This window comes from Curcuma longa, chromosome 19, assembly GCF_044706935.1.
Source record: "Curcuma longa cultivar G26 ecotype Majalengka, Jawa Barat chromosome 19, ITB_CL_G26_1.1, whole genome shotgun sequence".
NCBI classification, from domain to species: domain Eukaryota; kingdom Viridiplantae; phylum Streptophyta; class Magnoliopsida; order Zingiberales; family Zingiberaceae; genus Curcuma; species Curcuma longa.
In genome coordinates, this window is record NC_133879.1 from 1 (window position 1) to 21,381 (window position 21,381).

General features: G+C 36.2%; 2 protein-coding genes across 3 annotated transcripts; one reads left to right on the top strand and one right to left on the bottom strand.

Annotated features, from left to right (window-relative positions):
* Window positions 1-2,556: 2,556 nt before the first annotated feature.
* LOC141812687 (uncharacterized) lies at window positions 2,557-3,301 on the bottom strand. Its single transcript, XM_074700700.1, has 2 exons — window positions 2,722-3,301; window positions 2,557-2,636 (listed from the first exon to the last, which is right to left on the bottom strand). The coding sequence occupies exons 1-2, from the start codon at window positions 3,299-3,301 to the stop codon at window positions 2,557-2,559; spliced, it is 660 nt and encodes a 219-aa protein (XP_074556801.1).
* A 2,677-nt stretch (window positions 3,302-5,978) lies between these two features.
* LOC141812498 (putative histone acetyltransferase HAC-like 1) lies at window positions 5,979-21,381 on the top strand. Of its 2 annotated transcripts, XM_074700483.1 has the most exons (17): window positions 5,979-6,363; window positions 6,967-7,335; window positions 8,622-8,730; window positions 9,547-9,856; window positions 9,933-10,424; window positions 10,603-12,371; window positions 14,110-14,406; window positions 14,507-14,782; window positions 16,647-16,775; window positions 16,928-17,128; window positions 17,274-17,416; window positions 17,509-17,821; window positions 18,025-18,164; window positions 19,551-19,629; window positions 19,774-20,163; window positions 20,430-20,647; window positions 20,760-21,381. In XM_074700483.1, the coding sequence occupies exons 2-17, from the start codon at window positions 7,154-7,156 to the stop codon at window positions 20,872-20,874; spliced, it is 5,163 nt and encodes a 1,720-aa protein (XP_074556584.1). In that variant the 5' UTR covers window positions 5,979-6,363; window positions 6,967-7,153; the 3' UTR covers window positions 20,875-21,381. The 2 variants fall into 2 exon arrangements, with proteins under 2 accessions (XP_074556584.1, XP_074556583.1); XM_074700482.1 differs by having other exon boundaries at window positions 5,979-7,335.

Sequence of the window (21,381 nt, forward strand, 5' to 3'; positions counted from 1 at the left end):
TAAATAGTGACAAATTATGTTGTCTGTGTAATCATTACAAATATAGAAATAAAATTTTTCGTAATAAGGATATTGTGAAAGTACATCTAGGTAAAAATAGATTTGTTCTGAATTATTACAACTGATACTATTATGACTCTATGTTTAAGTCAATTGGTGCCTTGTCATCTGACTCTATTACTCGAGAGGAATCATTATTTAATAATAATGCAATGCAATCAATGGTTTACGACACGATGAATGCGCTTAATCATAAAAATGTTGATGAAATATCAATACCTGAAATTTAGAAACTATGACATATTGAAAGCTAGTGAAAAAAAAGTGTGAAAAGATATATATTCCTTGGTCATTCCCAACTATCAGCTATTGCAAGATTATTGAATATTAAGTCTGAACATTATTTCTTAGAATAATGTTATGATGATATTTGTCAATTGATATCAAAGTCACTTTCTATTGATAACATAATGACTGATAGCTTCTATAGTACAAAAAAAAATTGATTAGGAGTTTGAGTTTACGTATAAAAAAGATTGATTATTGTATAAATAACTACATGATCTTTTGGAATGAAGATAGTGAACTTATTGAATGTAGAATATGTAATTATCCTCATTATAGATAGCATAGTCGCATATTAGGGAAGAAAAAGAAAAATTTAGCATGGAAAATTATGTATTACTTTCCGTTAACTGTTAGACTTCAATGCTTGTTTACATCTGCCACAACAACAAGTCACATGAGGTAGCATCGTGAGCATGTATACGAAAGAGATATAATATGTCATCCCTTTGACTCTCCTGCTTGGAAATATCTTGATATAATATTTTCTTCCACGTAATGTAAAATTTGGACTCTTAGTAGATAAATTTCAATTATTTGGTTAATCTGGATAATATTATTCATCTCGGTTAGTCATATTAATACCATATACTTACCGCCATGGATGTGCATGAAAGACGAATATATATTCCTTACTGTGCTTAGTTTAGGTCCAAAGAATATGAAAAAGAAAATAGATATTTTTTTACTACTTCTGATTGTTAACATGAATGAGTTATAGAATGTAGGATCGGAGACTTATGATATTACAAGTAAAACTAATTTTACTTTGCATACTGCTTTATTATGGATGATTACTGATTTTTGGCATACTTAACATTGTCAGGATGAAGCACGGCTAGTAAATTAGCATGTCTACATTGTATGATATAGAGTCTGATGTATTCTTATTAATTATCTTGTAATGGGAAGATATTTTGGTTTGATAATCATTGTAAATTTTTACCTTTACAATACCCTTTTAGGCGAAATTATAAAGAGTTAAAAAAGAATGAAATTGTCAATAAATTTTTGCTCATAATCAAGTCAGGAGAGGATATCCTTGAGGAAATAAATAACTATGGATTTATACTAGTAACTCAGATGAGTTCTGATGATTTTAATAAATACATTGCTAGGGCGTGTAAGTATGGTTGAAAGAAACGAAACATATTTTGAGAGTTTTCATATTCAAAGTATTTGCTCATTCGTCATAATTTAAATGTGATGCATGTTGAGAAAAAAATTGATAATATTTTCAATACTATGATGATTTTTTTGGAAAAAATTAAAAACACAACAAAATCATATGAGAAATTGAAAGAATTAATTAACAAACCTGAGTTGCATCAGAATGAAACAATCAATAAATTTTCAAAGGCTTGCTATATATTGGATAAAGAAAGTAAACAGATATTATATAGTTGGTTGAAAGAAATCAAATTTTCTAATAGGTGTGCCTCGAATATGACTCGATACACGGAAATGAATAAATTAAAAATATTTGAAATGGAGAGTCATGACTGTCACGTATTTATGCAAAGACTTAACAATCGTTTTTCATGATCTACTTTTTAATAATGTTTGACAAACACTCATAGAATTTTAAAAAATCAATATCTTTTATTATGTTGCATCTTTAAAAACGTAAAACGATATTGCTTTACTACAGGTGCAATTCATTTTCCAAGATACAACGACGACGTCTCGAAATAGTAGCACTTCAAATTTCAATAGATGAGTTGATTCGTGGCTGTGACTTTTGGGACAAGATTTATCTAGGCCGTTCGATCTGGAGGGTTGTAACCCTTCAGATTTTTAATATCCTCTATCAAATCTGGACGATGCGAAGTGCAAAGTGTGCCACAAAGCGTCAATTTGTGTTAATTTCATTAACACAACAACATAAATAAAGAATGAAAGCTTATGAAATTTATCGATATGGTATTATTCTCTATACAATTTCTTCTGTGCTAATTTTGAACAATTAATTTCTCATTCTCCTTTAATCAGTTTTGAACAATTTAATAGTCTAGATCTATCTACGTGAAACATAAATTTTGATTTTGAAATCAATTTTGACTTTTATCAATTGATGGTACTTCAATTTTTTACAAAATTATATTGATCCATTAAGATCCGATATCCAAACATAACTATAAATTAATACAGATAGAAGAAGATCACTTAGCAAAGAGAAAACAATATCCTTCCTCTTCCCTCGTCAGCGCTTCAGCAGCTCTGCCTCATCGAGCAGGCCACTGCTTGTGCCCAATGCCTCAATCTTGTTTTCACGAATTGTGGATGGTCCCCTACAGTTGGAAAGCAAGATCATCAGTATTACCATCGAAGAGGGTGAAGTAGCGTCGATTCTGTCCGGTTTAATTTGATCCGTACCTGGATTGCAAATCATCCAGGCGTCCGATGAGGCTGCCGCCGCCGCCGCCGCCTTCTGCGACTGCGCCTTCGGGTTCCGAGGGTTCGGTATGCCGCTAAGAGTCGCCGCCGAGGAGGTGACGACGCTGGAAGTCGGCGCCGAGCTCGTCGACGGAATTGGCTTATTGTCGGATAGCTTGCGGTTGACGGCGAAGTAGAAGTTGAGGGCCGGCAGCGTGTCGCGCAGGTCATTGCCCCCTTCCTCCTCGACGAACCCAAACCCGAGCTCGATCGACCCCCTCAGCTCGTCCATGTCCTCGTCGGTCAGACTCTTGACTCCAGTGATTCCTTTCTTCTCGTCGCCCTCCGCCGCCTCCGCTTCTACCACGAAGCGCTGCCGCCTCTCTAGTGCCTGCCGCCGCCGCTTCTCCCATTTGAGCTCCATTTCGCGCATCGATGTCTGCTTCGACAGCGTCCGCCGCTCGAAGTTGCCGCTCCGAGCTTCTTTCAGGGTGCTCTCCCACTCCTCCAGGTCCTCCTTCGACGCCGAGTCGAAGGAGCGACCGCTGAGCCGTCCGCAGGCGACCGTGTTGGGCTTCATGGCTCGGAATTTCAGGGAATTTAGTTTCAGAGAAGCGCCCGTGACGATGTCGACGGGTTGAAGAGGAACGGAGAAGGACGAGGACTTCTCCGCCGCCGCTGCTGCTGCATGCGACGAATGCAGTCTCAAATGATCGTTTGGGGCATTTAAACGAACACATGGCGTACGCGATGCAACGGCCACCGCCACTATTTGTTCGTTGCCTATTTTAGCATGTGGATGATGGCACTTCCCAATCCGGATCTATGATATCCGCTCCCAATTTAGAAATTTTCAAATGGGGTCTTCTCTTTTTTAGCTATCTAAAATACTTTTAATCAAATAAATATTTTATCATTTTAGACGATGGAAGTCACGTTAACTTTATTAAAACAAGGTCTAACGAAAACTTTAGTTGAAATGAAATTAAGGTTTCAGGACATACCTGAATTGATCACTATTTCACAGAATTGTAAAAAAAATAAGAGTTTGAATTTCGATGAAGTTGAGATAATATTTTTTTTCATAGTCAACTGTAACTTCTCTCGATTTATCTCCTCACATATGATCGTGGTTAAGAAATGAAATTAAATCATTAAGTAATTTCTTTTTTATAAAATTTGTAGGTAGAAACCTTAACATTCTAAAAAAAATAAAATATTGTTAAATTTTGGAAGACAAGATTTAGATTCAAAAATTTTTTTAAGTAGCTAGAAACAAAATTATTTTAGGTCTTCAAGTAATTTTGATGAAAATGATCAGTAATTTCAATAAATGTCATTAAGTTTTATCATTTTTTTTTAAATATAAAATTATTAAATTTGTGAAAGTGAGAACTGTAAGAAAAAAAATATAATGATTTGTCTTGTCTTGTATCATTAAAGAAATTAAGTAAGTTTAACTAAAACTACTTGATTTTTTATTTTTTTATACTTAGATTCAAAAATGGTCCTTTTTCCATGGATTAGAATATTATTGTTATTTTATGTCACCAAATAATTTTTTGACTAAATATACCTTAATCAATATGTGTTTTAATTCAAGATTGAAATCAAAATGAATTGTTTTGGGCTAGTAAATTGTAAACGTTACTCTCAATCATTCTAAGCTTTAAATTAATTATTCTATCTAAGACATGAAATAAAAAATCTAAGACATTAGTTATTGGAGGATCGATGTTGATTATATTCTCCGCTACTTAATCCAATGATTATCTGTCTCATCCTCCACTGTTATTATTACTAATCACTCGCTAATAGTCAAGGTTCTCAAAAGCCACCTTCCTCCATATATTTGAAACGCAAGCGAAATTATTTTTTTACAAGGTAAATATTATTAAAAAATCAAGAGAATAATACACATAATAGATGTTTTTGTAGAAGTATTAGCTAGATTTGAGTAGGTATTTGAGACATGATTTATAAGTTCTCACATGAGTACTAGCACAGTACTCCTTGCAAAGCAGTCATCAGAGGTGCTATAGTCTATTGTTCGTCTTCTATAGCAACACATGAAAGATTAGGCATAGACTAGCTAGCCATTGTCCTCAATGTCAAACAGTGACCTCTATAAGTGTCCCTTTGTCATATGCATCTCAACAACCTCCTTCGGTAATCCTCCATCTGTCCTCTAAGTCCTCAACGCCTCCAACTCTAGCACACATGCACGCCAAGCAAAAGTGTCTGAGTACCCTTGCCTACAGCCAAGAGACAACAACCTCCATTAGTATATGACTACTCTAGTGCCTCCTCAATTGAGCCATACATACATATATCATCCGCCCGCATCCATCTCGTGTCCTGCATTCTTGTATTCACTATTAGTAAGTGATCAGTTATCAATGGATTTAAAATATTTTTTTATCACAAATCGTTTGCTCCGAACAAGATAGATCTTTCTTGATAGATCTATTCATTTTCCCTAGATTTTTTTTTTTACAAAGCCTGCCATGATAGATGTTTAAAGATAGAAACACATGAATTTTAACCTTTATAGATCCATTATCATGAATTTTAATCTTTCTTGATACTCCTACTCCATACTCACAACAACGATCCATTATCATGGATAACCCTAATGGAACCTTAACACGTAGGATATTTCCCACGCATTTGATGTCTCAAGCTATTAGACACTTTTCTTGGGCAATCCAAAAAAATGATAAATCTCAGTCAGTCTCATGGACTCAATCCCCACGGAAGAAGTTTCCAACCGACCACCAGGGTATCCCCAGGGTAAATCGGGAAGCGCATACAGCGGTCAATCCAGATGCCCAGCATCCTTTGATTGCGTTCTCCATTTGAAAGAAAATTCTTACAAATACGTCGTAGCTGGGGATCGAACCATGAGTTCCTAAGTCACAATCTGATATTTTACCGTTGTATTATTGTCCCGGAGACTTTCCTAGGCAATCCAAGAGATACCTTGACTTCCATCGTTACTATTCTTTGTCAGTCCAATTCAAACGATGATCCGTCTAATATAGCAGCACCATGCAAGATATTGCCCAATTAAAACGCACATAACGGAAGGCCACCCGAATTATTACCCGACACGACTACCCACCTCCCAACGCGAAGAAAACAAATAGGTAACGGAACGGTTTGACCAATCAGAATGAAGGGCGTCGGGTACATATCTGGGGACGCTTATTTATCCTCACGTGTTTGACCGCTAGGGAGATTGCCGTGGTCTCTGATCGGACCTCAAATCGGCGGTGGCAAATGCCCCAAAAAGGAAAGACGGCGAATGAATTTGAGGTTTGAGAAATTGCTGATCGGAGGAGGAGCTTTCAATCCGAGCTTGGTTAAGTCGATTGATTTCGAAAGAGGGAGGAAGCGAGCGGAGGAGGAAACGGAGAGGAAGAAAGCTCGCCGCGCGCGTCTGCATTATTTTCTCGAATTCCAAGAAAGGGATCGATAAGCAAGGTGCAGGCAGCTGCTCTTCGGATCGTCTATTAGCGTCCTGTGGGTTCTTCAACAAACAACCGTCCGGGGATTTGGTTTTCTCCCTCCGACTGCTGCCGTCGAGTGCATAGCTGCTGACGGCAGCATAAGACAACCGGCGACCGTGGTCTCCCTAGGGTACAGTTCTCTTGTTTTGTGGAGGTCTCTGGGCTATAATTGTCCTTTTAAGGTCTCCATTGAGCATTATTTTGATCTGATGCTGTGCTAGGGTTTGAGGAAAGTGGCTTCATTGTGAATTTTATGTCTCTCTTGTTCGTCGGTTTGGTGGACAGGAACGAATGATGGAAATTCCAGGACTTTTCTGATTTAGATTCTACTGGAATTTATGATGCTTGTCCTCTTTCCTGTGCATGAGGCGTTCGTGGCGTCAGCCACTTCCTGTGGGTTTTATTCTGTCCAATTTAAGGGGCATTTACTTTCCTTGCTACTTCATTCATTTCCCTGCATTACTAATTGTTGTTTACATGAAAGGCTTACAATTATAGTCTTCAATTAAGCTTCAATCTTATGCTTAGTGAGCTATGCAGATGGAACACTTAGCGCTAAAAGGGCATATGGCGTTAATGGTTTATTTGATTGTTTCTTTGTCTGTGTGTGTGTTATGTTACAAAATAATTTACTTTTTGATCATTTGCAAGAAAAAATTACTTTTCAGTATTTATTCATTTGGTTTGCTTAGTGATCTATTGAACCTTGCTAATATGGCATCACCTGGGGCAGTAAGCAGAAGCTTGATGGTCTGGACAACATGCTGCTAACGACCTTTTTTCACCATGAGTTGGGTGTGATTCTTCCTCAGCGAAATCTTGAGCCTACCTTAGGTTGTACTCTGATTTCTCCAGTTGTTGACAGCTATGCTTGCTGCTGGTAAATCTTGAGGAACATTGTACTAAAATCATTTGGGAAGATGAATGTACGTGCACATTTGCACGGGCAGATCTCTAATCAGATGTCTGCCCAAACTAGCACACAAATATCTGCTCCATCACAGCAGATTGGGAACTTAATGGTGCATCAAATGCAGAACCTTGGACCACGACCTGTGGATTCAGAACTTCAAAATGGTCGTGCTGTTATGCGGAGAAATATGTAAGCAAGTTGTTGTTTTGGAACTTCACTATTATCTGGTGATTTATCTGTCCACTCTTCATGCCAAACATAACTTTTGCTAAGTGTCATTTATCAGCCTCATTGACTCAAATGATGTTCGTAGCCTAGAATAGGTGATTCATTGGTGGAGACAGAAGAAAGCAGTAATTCTAAACAAGCCATTAATTGCATCTAATTTAGATTATATCCTAGACCAGCCTATTTTCCAGATATTCACATCACTAGAGCTAGATGCATCTTCCATCTGTCTTGTTTAACTGTTTTAATTGGTTTCTCCATTGTCTATCTTTCAGTGTTGGCCTTCTCACTGCACAAAAGTTATCTTTATAAGATTAGACTTCAATTTTAGGAAAAGGACTTTGCATGTCGTTGCAAATACAATTATGACATTTACTTTCATACATTGTGGATGGTGATATATGATTGTCTGGAGAAATTTCATGGAAGCTCCTAGCATGTGTATGATGTGTACAACAGCAACCAATATGAGATAATTTGCATTATGCATGGGTTGTTCAGTAATTTTATGGTCTTGGACCCTAAACCTTGGTCCTCATATACCTAACAAAAGTGTCTTAAGTTTATCAAAAACATTAATCATAATGGAACGTGTCATCTATACTATCACAACAGTGTTAAATATTTAATATAAACTCTGAAATTAGACACAGTATTAGTGTCAACATGTGTATTATCTCCAAGCTTAACATGCTGTTTTGCTTCTTCATGGTGTTGCTAGACATATCTGTAACTTTTATAAATTGTTTCTGAAAGAAAGTTGACTTAAACTGTGAAGTAATTTTAGCTTTTCAATCATCTCACTCAGTAGCCCGGTTTGTTTATGGTTGTTTAACTTTGGTTCAGCGCATTAAAATATCTCATGGCTTTATTTAATATTAATTGGACAAGAATTTCCTCTTAAGTATTTCTATTACCATGACAGTTTATTCTGTGTTACAGATTCATCTGTAATTGCACTGGTTTTTGATAGTGAGATGAAATTGCTAGGAAGTATTAAATTAGTTTGTTGTTTGACTATTATGCATGCAACTTACATAGTTAGAACCAATACAACTCGACCATTACATGCATATGTATTAATGAAATATTTCTAATTTTTATCTTTTGAAGTGTATGTCTCAACTTTATAGTTTAATTGTATGATAAATAAAGTAATTCAATATTCTTGGCTTTATTCATATACATTCTATCAAGACATATGGCTCTTGATTTATTTTGATGATACAAATTGTTTATTGTTACAGCTTCAATATTCTTCAAAAAAGAAACCAATCAGGTCCTGAGTGGTCCCCAAGGATACCAGAGCTTGTTATGCGTATTGAAGATCGTATCTTTAAGGAGATTGCCTCAAGGGTAACTTTATTATTCTTCACACATTCGTTGCCTCTATAGGGACTCTTTTATAATCCAACCATTTCATTTATCTGATCGTTGAGTTATAAGGCTTCAATCTTAAGTTTCGTTAATTATAACAACAGTTTTGGGCAAAATTCAAAAGGACGCCCCATCACATTCCTCATACCGAAAATACCCTTATTCTAGCACTAGCATCTATGAAAATCGTTTTTCTTTTTAGTTCAACTTGGTCAAAAAATAATGGCCGTTGCAACATTTTATGGTGATTTTGACCAAGTTGAAGCAATTTTGATTAAATTTAGGTAATTTTGACCAAGTTGGTAAAAAGTTTTTTTTATATAAAAGTGCATTATGTATAGTATTTTTAACCAAGTTGGTAAAAAGTTTTATTATGTAAAAGTGCATTATGTGTAGTATTTTTAACCAAGTTGGACCAGTTTATTTTAACATAGCAGATACTCCATAGTTGGTACAATAGCGCTGGAATAAGGATATTTTTAGTATGAAAAATAAAAAAAAAGATGCACTCTTTTGACGATTCTGAACAACAAGTAGGGGTGTCCTTTGGATTTTTGCCTAACAGTTTTTCTTACAATTTTTGGGTAAATGAGAAATGACTGCAGGGGATCTTCCACGGATTGTTCTGCTGTTCTCCTAATAATTCAGAATAAAATTTTGAGGGTGTCTAAGGGCACACTCCTATCTTTTTTCTAAAAAAGAAAAAAAGTTTTTAATGCAACATTAAACAATAGTTGTTTCAGTTTTGGTACTCATTCTTTGTTAGACCATCTAAGGCATAAATTTGCTGATCAGGAAGTCTATTTAAGTTTAGCGATGGAAGCATCAGAGCAACGCCTATACCCTATTGTGAAGAGTGTCCTTTACAGCAGTCGATCATCAAATCATAATGCATCTTTATCGTCAGTCAGTATGATTCCTACTCCTGGCATGTCAAGCAGTGGAAGCAACAATAGTGGACTTTCAGTTAAGTCAGATCATCCTTCATTTTCCACCAGCAATACCAATGTTGTACCTCAAACTATTTCAAGTACCGGAAGCTTACCATCAACTGCACATGGTCCAACTGATAATGGAAATAATACATCTTCAAATGCCTCAGATGGTGACTTTTCTCCAACAATGTCTTATAATTAAGCTATGAGCGTCATTTGCTGTGGACTTATTGTGTTCATGTGCAGGAACAATTTCTAATGGCTACCAGTTTCAATCATCCAACTTTGCTCTAGCTTCTGGTAGTATATTGTCTTCCATTCCTTCAACTAATGTACCAAGACAATGTAGTCAAATGATACCAACACCAGGATTTAATAGTCAGCGGACTGTATCTGCAAATTTTGAATGTTCTAATGGAGGATTATCTAGCACTGAATTTAATATGTCTCCAAAATCTCTGCAGCTTAAGAAATATGTAGAAAGTCAAAATATCCACTCATTACATAATCTTGGTTCTCAAATAGGGGCTGGCATGAGGTCCAATATTCTTCAAAATGTTTCCCCTTATGGATTATCTAATGGACTTGCAAACGATGCATTGGGATTTATTGGGAACAGCATACAACTAAGTGGCCCTGCAGCTTCTGAGGGTTTCCAAAGCTCAATTCCTTATTCTAGTTCCTCAAAGCCTCTATATCAGAATTTGGATCAGCAACATCACCAATCAAGGATGCCAAGTAATGCTCGTGCTTTTATCAATACCAGTGCAATTCATGCCTCTAGTTTTTTTTCCTCATGTAGTTTGTTTCCATTGAACATATGCTGGTTTTTTTCCTTTGTTGCATGCTTCATCTCGTCTATTACTTTCATTAGTAGTCTTATCACATTGCAAGGATATAATTCTGTTTTATACAGCATCAATGTCACAGCAAGGGCTACCTGTCCTGAGCAGTAGTTATACAGTGAACATGAACGATATATCACATTCTCAGACCTTTCACGAACGGGATTCCTCTAGTTTATCTTCTATAAGTAACATAAATTCTGTTATGGATCAGTCAAGAACAAACCAAGGATTACTCAACCATCATTCAGGTTTTCATGCGGTGCAACTTCCTCTTGATGACAAACCTCAATTGCTTGTTGATCAATCTGCCAAAATGAATTATCAATCAACTCATTCTATGGGAGAAAATCTTCTTCAGTCGCAACAGGATGTGCAACAATCTCTGCAACAGTCTAATCAAACTTGTCCGCAGATTGTTCAGAACCAACATCAGTTACTGCAAAAGCGTCAACAAAGCATGCAGAACCAACATCAACTGATACCAAAGAATGACCCTTTGAGACAGTCCTCATCAGCCTCACATTTTGGTGAGCAATTAATATCGAATGTCACCTGTTCTAACACATTTTTCCCATCAGCCACTCAACAAGTCCACCCTCCAGAGTTACAGACCCAGTACCAGCAACATTATTCTGCTGAAGTTCAAGATAACAGTGGTCAAGTTTTAGATCCTTTGCTCAACTCTAAAGATTTTAGTGTTTCGATTTCAAAGGATTCTCAGCAGCTGTTGCATCCACATCAGCAGCTTGATGGATTTTCTAACAACTTTAGTTGTGTATCTGGTGGATCACAAGTGGAGGAACTCCTGCAGTTTCAGTGTCATCCTCAACCAATTCAGCAACCCAAGGCCACAGATAAATTATCATTCCAACAAATCCAGGAAGAGCTTCATCAAAGATTGTCTGAGCAAAACAAAGCTCGACAACCTCTTTGCTCTGCTCGAGAACTGGATACAGTAAATGGAGAATATTTGAAGCAACAAAATTTTTTAAAACAACAGAGATGGTTATTGTTTCTACATCATGCTCGCAAGTGTCCCTCAAAAAAGGGAATGTGCAAAGAAGCTAACTGTGTGAAAGCTCAGGAGTTGATTATGCATATGGATACCTGTAGCAGTGATCTGTGCAAGTTTCCTCGTTGTTTTCCATCTAGAAAACTTGTCAAGCATATTTGTAACTGTGCAGCAGGTGATTGTCCTGTCTGCATTCCTGTACGTGATCGGATAGCTCAAAATTATAAGGCACATTCCCATGCATTGGCTGAGATATGCCTGTTGTCTGAAATAAACAGAGATGCTGATGGAATGAAAGCAGAGATAGTGCCTTCTGAAGTTTCTCAGAACAATCAGCCAGTATCTAAGCGGATCAAGGTCGAACACATATCACCTATTTTTCCTAACACTGAATCTACCTTAATCCCTGTCACTCCTGGAAATCAACATTATGACTTCTGGGAGGTGCAAGACTCAGAGTGTAAACAAAAGATTTTTGCTAACTCTGACTTCAATGTGAAGATGGATGAGCCTTTTGGTAGTGGACAGGAAAAATTACCTGTATTTGACAGTACTATTAAGGATAGTGTAATTTTGACTGGCTGCGAAAAGAATCCAAATGTTTCTAGAACTGTTAGCTCTTGTGTCCATCAAGAAGGTACTGCAGTTGATAAATTGTTGAATCATGCTGCTGCAGAAATCAACCAGGACTTAGCTAACCAACCAACTGATCAAGTAACTGGAAAATCAGGGAAGCCAAAGATAAAAGGTGTTTCGTTGATTGAATTGTTCACTCCTGAGCAAATTAAGGAGCATATAATTGGTCTGAGGCAATGGGTTGGCCAGGTTAGGTTTTGGCACTGTATTTTTCTTCTACTTTATGCTATCTTTACATCATATTTATGATATTTCCAATATTTATCGATGTCAATTTTTCTGAATCCTCTACCCAGATTTTCCTACAAATTACTTTCTCAGATTAACAATTTCCCTTTCTCTTCACTTAATTTTGTCTTGTGTCAGTTCAGTTAATAAGATATTACTAATGATTTAGGTTTGTATAGAGCTCAATGGATGTATAGCATCCATGTGACCTACCCCCTGAAAAGTTGGGTCAAATAGGACTGGATGATGTTTATAATATTGATCATTTCAGTTGTTAAGTTGTTATTTACTTATTTGTTAAAACCTACATTGTTGAACATTTGGTACGTTCATGATGAACTTTTCCACATCTGTATTGCTGCTTAATTACTTTGATCCACTAAACATTTGCTTCAAAATTCATGAAAAGCAGTCCTTTTATCAATATAATATCATTTTGGTATTTATTACATAAGTAATCCTAATATGATCTGTAGAAAATGTGTTGAATCCAAGTGTTCATTAATTTCAAATGTCAGTGAAAATTTTCAAACGTCAGTTGGTACCACTGTGGTACTATAACCAAAGTTTCCTACTTGTGCTCAGTCATCTGTCTCAGAGTTATCTCATGCCAATAAACAATCTTGGTTGGCATTCATCCACCTATTCTGATTGACAATACAGCCATGACTCCTAAACCCCTTAGTTCCATCCTAAAATGTCTGGTTCACTAGCAAAAAATAAAATTAGTTCAATGTTTAATCAGGATTGAAATTTAATGATCGTAGATAAAAGAGTATGGAATTGAATAAATTTGTAACTCAATTGCGTATCTTTTTTATATCTTTTTATAAAAATTTATTAGAAAATCAGGTGGAAACCTAGGTCCACAATCATGTCAGATACTAGTATCCATGTCCAAGCAAATTGTGTTGAAACAATATAACTGCTGATATAAGTAAACAAGCTTGCTACAGCTTGAAGAATTAGTTCTTCTTTCATTATTTTATATTTTAGGAAAAAAATTTAAAATTGTTTGGCCCACTTAATGCTGCAGTTAATTTCAACATACCCACATTGGCATGCTGAGTCATAAGTAAAGCAAGCTCAGACTCTTTATCTTTGGTAGAAGGCATATGTTTCTAGACTCCTGAAGAAAGAATTGGAACTTTGTGACATTTGAATGTCTACATTTTTTTCATGATGGTTTGGCAAGCATTGCCCTATTGTTCTAGGGAATCAATAATGTTGTTGCAACTTAGAATGGTGCAGGAAAGACAACCAACTTGACTTGTGTTTAACCTTTTAGATTCTCTTGATTGGCATATCATTTTTTGAATGAATACTTTAAATGCTGCATGAAGCTTTTTAATCAAAATATAGGAATCCTATCCTTGCGAGGTTAAGATATTTCAGAAGTCAAATGGATTTTTTCCTTTAGACTCAATTTAAACATGGCAGTTGATGAACTTGAATGCAGTGGTGACATATGGGGTAAGTTAAGTACTTGAAGGAACAACAATGATGATCTAATGATTATGCATATTATTGGAATATTTGTCATATAATAGCTAGTGTAGATTACTCAGTCTGATTGCTTACTACATATGGTTGGAGACCATATTTAAATTAATATGGGAACACATTATCTTTTTTTATCAACTAAATTCAGTTTTGCAAGGATGATTATGATGTAGTTTTGTGCTTTCTATTTTTTCAGAGTAAGGCCAAAGCTGAGAAGAATCAAGCGATGGAACGCTCAATGACTGAGAATTCTTGCCAACTTTGTGCAGTGGAAAAACTCAATTTTGAACCTCCTCCAATCTATTGTTCCCCATGTGGTGCTCGAATAAAGAAAAATGCACAGTATTATACAGTTGGAAGTGGTGATGCACGGCAATACTTTTGTATCCCATGCTATAATGATGCTCGTGGTGACACTATAGAAGCTGACGGATCTGTATTTGCAAAGTCAAAGCTTGAAAAGAAGAGAAATGATGAGGAAACGGAAGAATGGGTAACTCTTTTATTTTTGCCTTTAATTTTCTGTATTCTCTCTTACCTGTCTTAAATCCTACCATGTATAAATGCTTATATATGCCATTATCCTGTTGTAGTGGGTGCAATGTGATAAATGTGAAACTTGGCAACATCAAATATGTGCTCTATTCAATGGCAGAAGAAATGATGGAGAAGCAGAATACACTTGCCCTAATTGCTATGTGGAGGAAATAGAGAGAGGCGAACGCAAGCCCTTACCACAGAGTGCTGTTCTTGGTGCAAAGGATTTGCCAAGAACTATCCTCAGTGATCATATAGAACAAAGGCTTTTCAAACGGCTGAAACACGAGAGACAAGAAAGAGCCAAGCAGCAGGGAAAATTTTTTGATGAGGTGAGTGGGATAGTTGTTTTGATTTCAAACCAAAATCGTAGTCGGAACTGAGTTTCTAATTATGCAAAAATTATTTTGGGAAGTGCATCCAAAACCGTTGTTGATATATTTTTAGTTGAAGTTCGCATATGTTCCCAAAAGAATGGCCATTTGATCAAACAACATCCATTGATTATCAAACAGTGACTCTGTATGGCTGTTATACTTGGTCAGCAGAGTTCTTTTCTCTCTTGTTCTCAGTTCATTAGGTCTATTCTTTTCCTAGATCTGATATATCAATGTATTAGAATATATTTTTTTCTCATACAGTTGGTAGACATGCTTCACTCCTATTTACCTATACTTTTGTGCAGCAATGAAACTTTTGGAACTTCTAGTATGTTATTATGTGATATCTTCATCAGTGTGATATCTTCTATGTGATTAGATTGGAAGCAATAGTCAAGCATGACTCCTTTATTTTCAGGTTAAAATTATCCTCTTGTTTTATGACCCAACTTGTTTAACTCAAACCTAAACCCACAAATTTTCAAGAATCTAAACTTGATCTGTGTTGGTTGTTGCATCATCTTAATTAACAATAAAGAATAAAAATGTTAAAAAATTATGAATAATAAAAAATAAATCAAAATTTAAAATGATGATTCTTAAATACTTTTGAGAAATCTTTAAGTTATTTAATATTTTTTCAGCTATTTTTGGGTAATTTAAAAAATTTTACATTCAAAATTCATAAAAAAAGTTGGTTAACGCCCATGTTAGGTCAACATACCATGTACGAGAGTCGTGCTGGGCTACGACAAGCCAGTCCTACTTGACTAGACACATTCCCTTCTTGGGGGTTGTGCACCCAAGGCCCAACATGATCCTGTGAGTGGACTTGTTTTGAGCATGGCAAGATCCATTTTGATTGAATTGTGTCATGCTCGTTGAGTTATAGGCAAATCAATACACTTAACACTAGGTTTGGGGGTCAATGGTTTATTATGATGGTGGAATTGGTGGCTTTTGGAATCAACAAGGATTATGAGAGGTGGATGTCATTTGTTTGGCGGGAAATCAATTATCATTTTCTTGGGGGTTGCAACATACCCAAGAGAGAGCTATGTTCTATGGCAAAGAAAGGCGAAAATGAGAAGTGGGTACTAGAACAAAGTTGAGCATTGATACCACTTGACCATGTACCTCAATTAGCAATAATCATGCCTTTATAACTGATCTCACGAGGGAGAAATATTCTCAAAAATAAAATTGTATGATTGTTAGATAATCCACTTGTCGTGTTCCCAGTTTCAGAAAATTTAATCAATAATTATTTTATTGGACTTAATGAATTTCCAAAAAGAAATCAAACTATCAAAATAAAATGTTTCAGAATGGCCTTAAAATTAGACTGATTTTCCGGAGTCGGTCTTTTTTTTTCAAGAATAATCCACTTGTCAAATTTTAAATGAACAGTGGCGCCGCCCTGTTCACCCAAGATGGATTAAAGCTTCCAAATAGGTCGGTTAACATTGGGGAATGCTAGTCAAGTTGTTACAATCCACCATGTTGACCAGAGAGTCACACACAGTCTATCCTGGTGGCTATCCAGTTAATAAGAGACACAATTTTGTATGCTGGGTTTCCTCTCCATGAGGGGCAGACCAAGATAAGAGCATAGGCTTTCTCTGCCTAGATATTCCTGTTTCATTATATTAATATGCATTTTGATATAACTTTAATTTTTAGTTTTATGGACAATATTTCTGTTTAAATGCCAGTACGATTTCTTTTAATACTATTTCATTCTTTTAATTCCTTTGGTGTGAAGATGTTTGATTACTGTAGCTTGAATTATTACTTTTCTTATTTGATATTTCAGGTGCCAGGGGCAGAGAAGCTAGTAGTTAGAGTTGTATCATCTGTTGACAAAAAATTGGAGGTAAAGCAGCGATTTCTAGAAATATTTCAGGAGGAAAATTACCCTAGAGAATTTCCATATAAATCCAAGGTACAAAATCTGACCACTTCAACACTGAATTTTCTTCCCCTTTTCTCATGCTAAACAAGAGTTCAAATCAGTTTCAAATAAGTATAAACAGTAGATTAAGCATATGATGATTTTTTTTGCAAATTCTAAGCTAACTTATATTTTTTTTACAGGCTATACTGTTATTTCAGAAGATAGAAGGAGTAGAAGTATGCTTATTTGGCATGTACGTTCAAGAATTTGGTTCTGATTCCCCTTTCCCTAACCAGCGACGTGTATATCTTTCTTATTTAGATTCTGTCAAGTACTTCAGGCCTGAAATCAAAACAGTGTCTGGAGAAGCTCTACGTACATTTGTTTATCATGAAATTCTGGTACACTCACATAAGTACCCTTTCATTTTACTTCCATCTTTGCTTGAGGATCATTTAAAAAAAAAAAAATCTAAAAGCAACCCTATTGTTTTGTCATTTCAAATTATTTTGTGATCTATGACATGTTTTTATTATGGTTCTGCAGATTGGATATCTTGAATATTGCAAGAAACGTGGATTTACTAGCTGTTACATTTGGGCTTGTCCACCTTTAAAGGGAGAAGATTATATACTGTACTGCCATCCTGAGATTCAGAAGACACCTAAATCTGACAAACTGAGGGAGTGGTAAAACTTGGAAATCGTTCTATTTATTTTTTATTTTTCAGATAATGTTGCTGCACTACAATGTTTATTTATTTCTATTTTAACCTTATCAGGTACTTATCTATGCTCCGAAAAGCTGCAAAGGAGAATATTGTTGTTGATCTTACGAATTTGTATGATCATTTCTTTGTAACCACTGGGGAGTGCAAGGCCAAAGTAACTGCATCACGTTTGCCATATTTTGATGGAGATTATTGGCCTGGTGCAGCTGAGGATATCATCAATCAACTTCGTCAAGACGAAGATGGTAGAAAACAGATGAAGAAAGGAAAAACCAAGATGACACTTACAAAAAGGGCCTTGAAAGCTGCTGGTCATACTGATCTCTCTGCAAACACGTCTAAGGATGCTTTGTTGATGCAAAAGGTATTCTTTTGTTCTCTGTAGGGTGTTCTACCATTTGGTTAGTGGTTACTGCAGAATTTTTAATTCAGAACTTACAATATTTTTTTTTTTAAATTATGACTTCCTTTATAATTGATCACTAGTCTTTGCTTATTTCTTAGATAGTTATTTCCATTAGGAAATCCATACATCCAGTTTTTTCAATGTTTTCTTGCTCTGCACAGCTTGGCGAAACCATATCCCCCATGAAAGAAGATTTTATAATGGTTCACTTGCAGCATAGTTGCGCACATTGTCGCATCCTAATGGTATCTGGGACACGTTGGGTTTGCAATCAATGTAAAAACTTCCAACTTTGTGACAAGTAAGTTCATTTCTAAAAAGTAAGGAATCTTATATCTTTTTGACAAGTAGCATGTATTTAATCAAAATCAAAGAAAGAATTGCAAAAACAATTGCCCACTTCATAAGGAGAGGGAATTGATCTAGATTCTAGAATATATGATATATACATAGATGTGTGTACGTGTGTGTGCTCTCTCCCGTGTGTGCATGTGAATATATGCTACTAGGAGTATGTTCTCGCAAAGAAAGAATTGCAAAAACAATTGCCCACTTCATCAGGAGATGGAATTGATCTAGATTCTAGAATATATAATATATACATAGATGTGTTTATGTGTTTGTCCTCTCTCCCGTGTGTGCATGTGAATATATGCTACTAGGAGTATGTGCTCGCATTGTGTCTGTAGATGGTTTGGAAGATGCTTAAACAATTGCCCACTTCATCAGGAGATGGAATTGATCTAGATTCTAGAATATATAATATATACATAGATGTGTTTACGTGTCTGTCCTCTCTCCCGTGTGTGCATGTGAATATATGCTACTAGGAACATGTGCTCGCATTGTGTCTGTAGATGGTTTGGAAGATGCTTTTTTATTCTCATGTGGACAAGTAATTTCTACCTCAGTGAGTATTCTTGTCATTTTGATGTCGTTTGTTTGCAAAAACTTTGCCCTCCTTATAAAAGAATAATTGTAAAATTAGGTATTACAAATTGCAACCGTTGTATTTCAACCAGTTTAAGAGGTCTTATTGTTCAAACTCATAATGTTCATTGAGATATATTATGTTTGTTTCTAGTACCTTTTTCTACTAGTTTGCACTGGGACTCGTCTTAATAATTGTGAAATTGAGTATGCTTTGTTCTGTGATGACCGAAATCTCATGCACAATATTGTAATTTCAGAAAGGAAACTGACCTTTAAGGTTCATATGCATTTTCTTCAAGAAGCGTGTAGTAGTTTCATAAAAGGTTTGAAAGATGCTTCTTTCAGAAAAAGGGTAAAAGAGGACAAGAAAAAGAGAATTGTGGTCTCTCAACTGGTTTTCACACTATTGTTTATGCTTCATGCATCAGCTTTGATGCTTGGACTGTCTACCCTTTGTACATGTGCCTGATACCTATACATTGAGTTGACACCTGACACACCTGTTGAGCACACGTAAACATTTTCTATGCAGTTTTTGAAATAATTAATAATAAACAATGAAAGGTTCGTACTTGAGTCAATGCATCTATTGAAAAACTTATGAAGTTGAAAGGGAAAATTGAATTGTGGTTAGAATTATTCCCAGTGGAAAATTTAATAATGAACTTTTTCAATCTGCACAAATATCCATGCGCAGTTTGTTAAAGGAGACAAGTGTTGGATCTCGAGGCTGAATGGTTCCTAAGTCTTGCAGGTGTTATGAAGCTGAAGGAAAGGTGGATCAAAGAGAAAGGCATCCTACTAATAGTAGGGAAAAGCATATGCTATATCCAGTGAGTTCTTGTAACAGAAGGCATTCTCAGTCGTATCTTTCTTTTGTGTGGGTTCACATATTGTCAGAGACATGCATATTTACATGTCTTGTGTTTTTTTTTAATGACCAAAATTGTGACCATTAGCACATACATCCTCCATAGGTTGAAATTAGGGATGTTGCTGAGGATACGAAAGATAAAGATGATATACTAGAAAGTGAATTTTTTGACACTAGGCAGGCATTTCTGAGTCTTTGTCAAGGAAATCACTATCAGTATGATACTCTGCGTCGTGCTAAGCATTCATCAATGATGATCTTATATCACCTCCATAATCCTACTGCACCTGCATTTGTGACCACATGCCATGTTTGCTATCATGATATTGAAGCTGGTCAGGGCTGGCGATGTGAAATTTGTCCAGATTTTGATGTATGCAATGCTTGCTATCAAAAAGGTGGCATTGACCATCCTCATAAATTGACTAATCATCCAACAAATGCTGAACGCGATGCACAAAACAAAGAAGCTCGAGCAAAGCGAGTTTCGCAGGTACTTTTGGAGTTATACTCAAAACCTTTTAAGCAAAATGTCTGATATTAGTGAATTCAACTCATTTGCATTCTTGTTTATTGCCAGTAATGTGGCAAATGTGGATCATAACACTAATTTCATAGTTATGGGCTGCATATACTTTTCTGTTTCTGCGAGTGCTAATAGGCTTCACTATCCTTTTTCAGTGCTTAAAATGGAAGCAATTTTGCTCATGATTTGTCGTTAGTAAATATCATGCTGACTGAATGTCTTTTATGTTGCAGCTTCGGAAAATGCTTGATCTTTTGGTCCATGCTTCCCAGTGTCGATCTCCACAGTGCCAATATCCAAACTGCCGAAAAGTTAAAGGCCTTTTTCGTCATGGTCTTCAATGTAAGACGCGTGCTTCAGGCGGTTGTGTTTTATGCAAGAGGATGTGGTATCTCCTCCAATTGCATGCTCGTGCATGTAAAGAATCAGCATGCACTGTACCTCGATGCAGGTATTCTCATTACTCAGTACTATGTATCATTCTGACTTTTGATGTTTTTATTTCAAGCAAAAAATAACAAATAAGAAATAAGAAAACAAAACCACCCTCATTCTTTTTCCAGAGATCTGAGGGAACACTTCCGAAGATTGCAGCAACAATCTGATTCCCGGCGTAGGGCTGCAGTGATGGAGATGATGAGACAGCGTGCTGCCGAGGTTGCTGCAAACTCCGGATAACAAACTGTGAATAGAGGATTTTGTTAACTGCTTTATATTTCATTCCATTTCTTGAACAATGCCGTATGGATTAGCAAGTCAGCAGGGTTTCGGCAAATCTGAATCAGATCAATGAAACAATGGCATGATATGATCAGCTTGTACAAAATGGCTCTCCCACCTCACCTGCTGTATCTGTTGCATGTTCAGTACGGCGCTAACATATCCTGCCTGCCAACATCCCAAATTTGGTGGTCGATCTAAGCTGCTGGAGGTGGTGCTTTGATTTGTCATGCAGCGGCTAGCTCATCATCTTCCACGGATGGTGGTTGTATTATAGGTGTTGTAAGTCACCTTTTCTAGTTCTAAAATAGTCATATTTAGTTCCAAAATTTTGTGCCTAATTGGAGGGTTTAGAGAAGAATGGGGATGAACGGATCTTGCACTTGTTCGTGCCCGTCCCTTTTGTACAAATGTATTGCTACATGAAAAATGAAATAAGAGGAAATCTCCTTGTCCTCTTTTACA

What these genes read in the sequence shown, in the direction of transcription:
- LOC141812498 (XM_074700482.1), top strand. Translation starts at nt 7,154, where the DNA reads ATGAATGTACGTGCACATTTGCACGGGCAGATCTCTAATCAGATGTCT. An exon ending in GCTGTTATGCGGAGAAATAT is followed by an intron (nt 7,336 to 8,621) that starts GTAAGCAAGTTG and finishes TTATTGTTACAG; the next exon opens with CTTCAATATTCTTCAAAAAA. An exon ending in TGCACTGTACCTCGATGCAG is followed by an intron (nt 20,648 to 20,759) that starts GTATTCTCATTA and finishes TTCTTTTTCCAG; the next exon opens with AGATCTGAGGGAACACTTCC.
- LOC141812687 (XM_074700700.1), bottom strand. Translation starts at nt 3,301, where the DNA reads ATGAAGCCCAACACGGTCGCCTGCGGACGGCTCAGCGGTCGCTCCTTC. An exon ending in CTGGATGATTTGCAATCCAG is followed by an intron (nt 2,637 to 2,721) that starts GTACGGATCAAA and finishes TTCCAACTGTAG; the next exon opens with GGGACCATCCACAATTCGTG.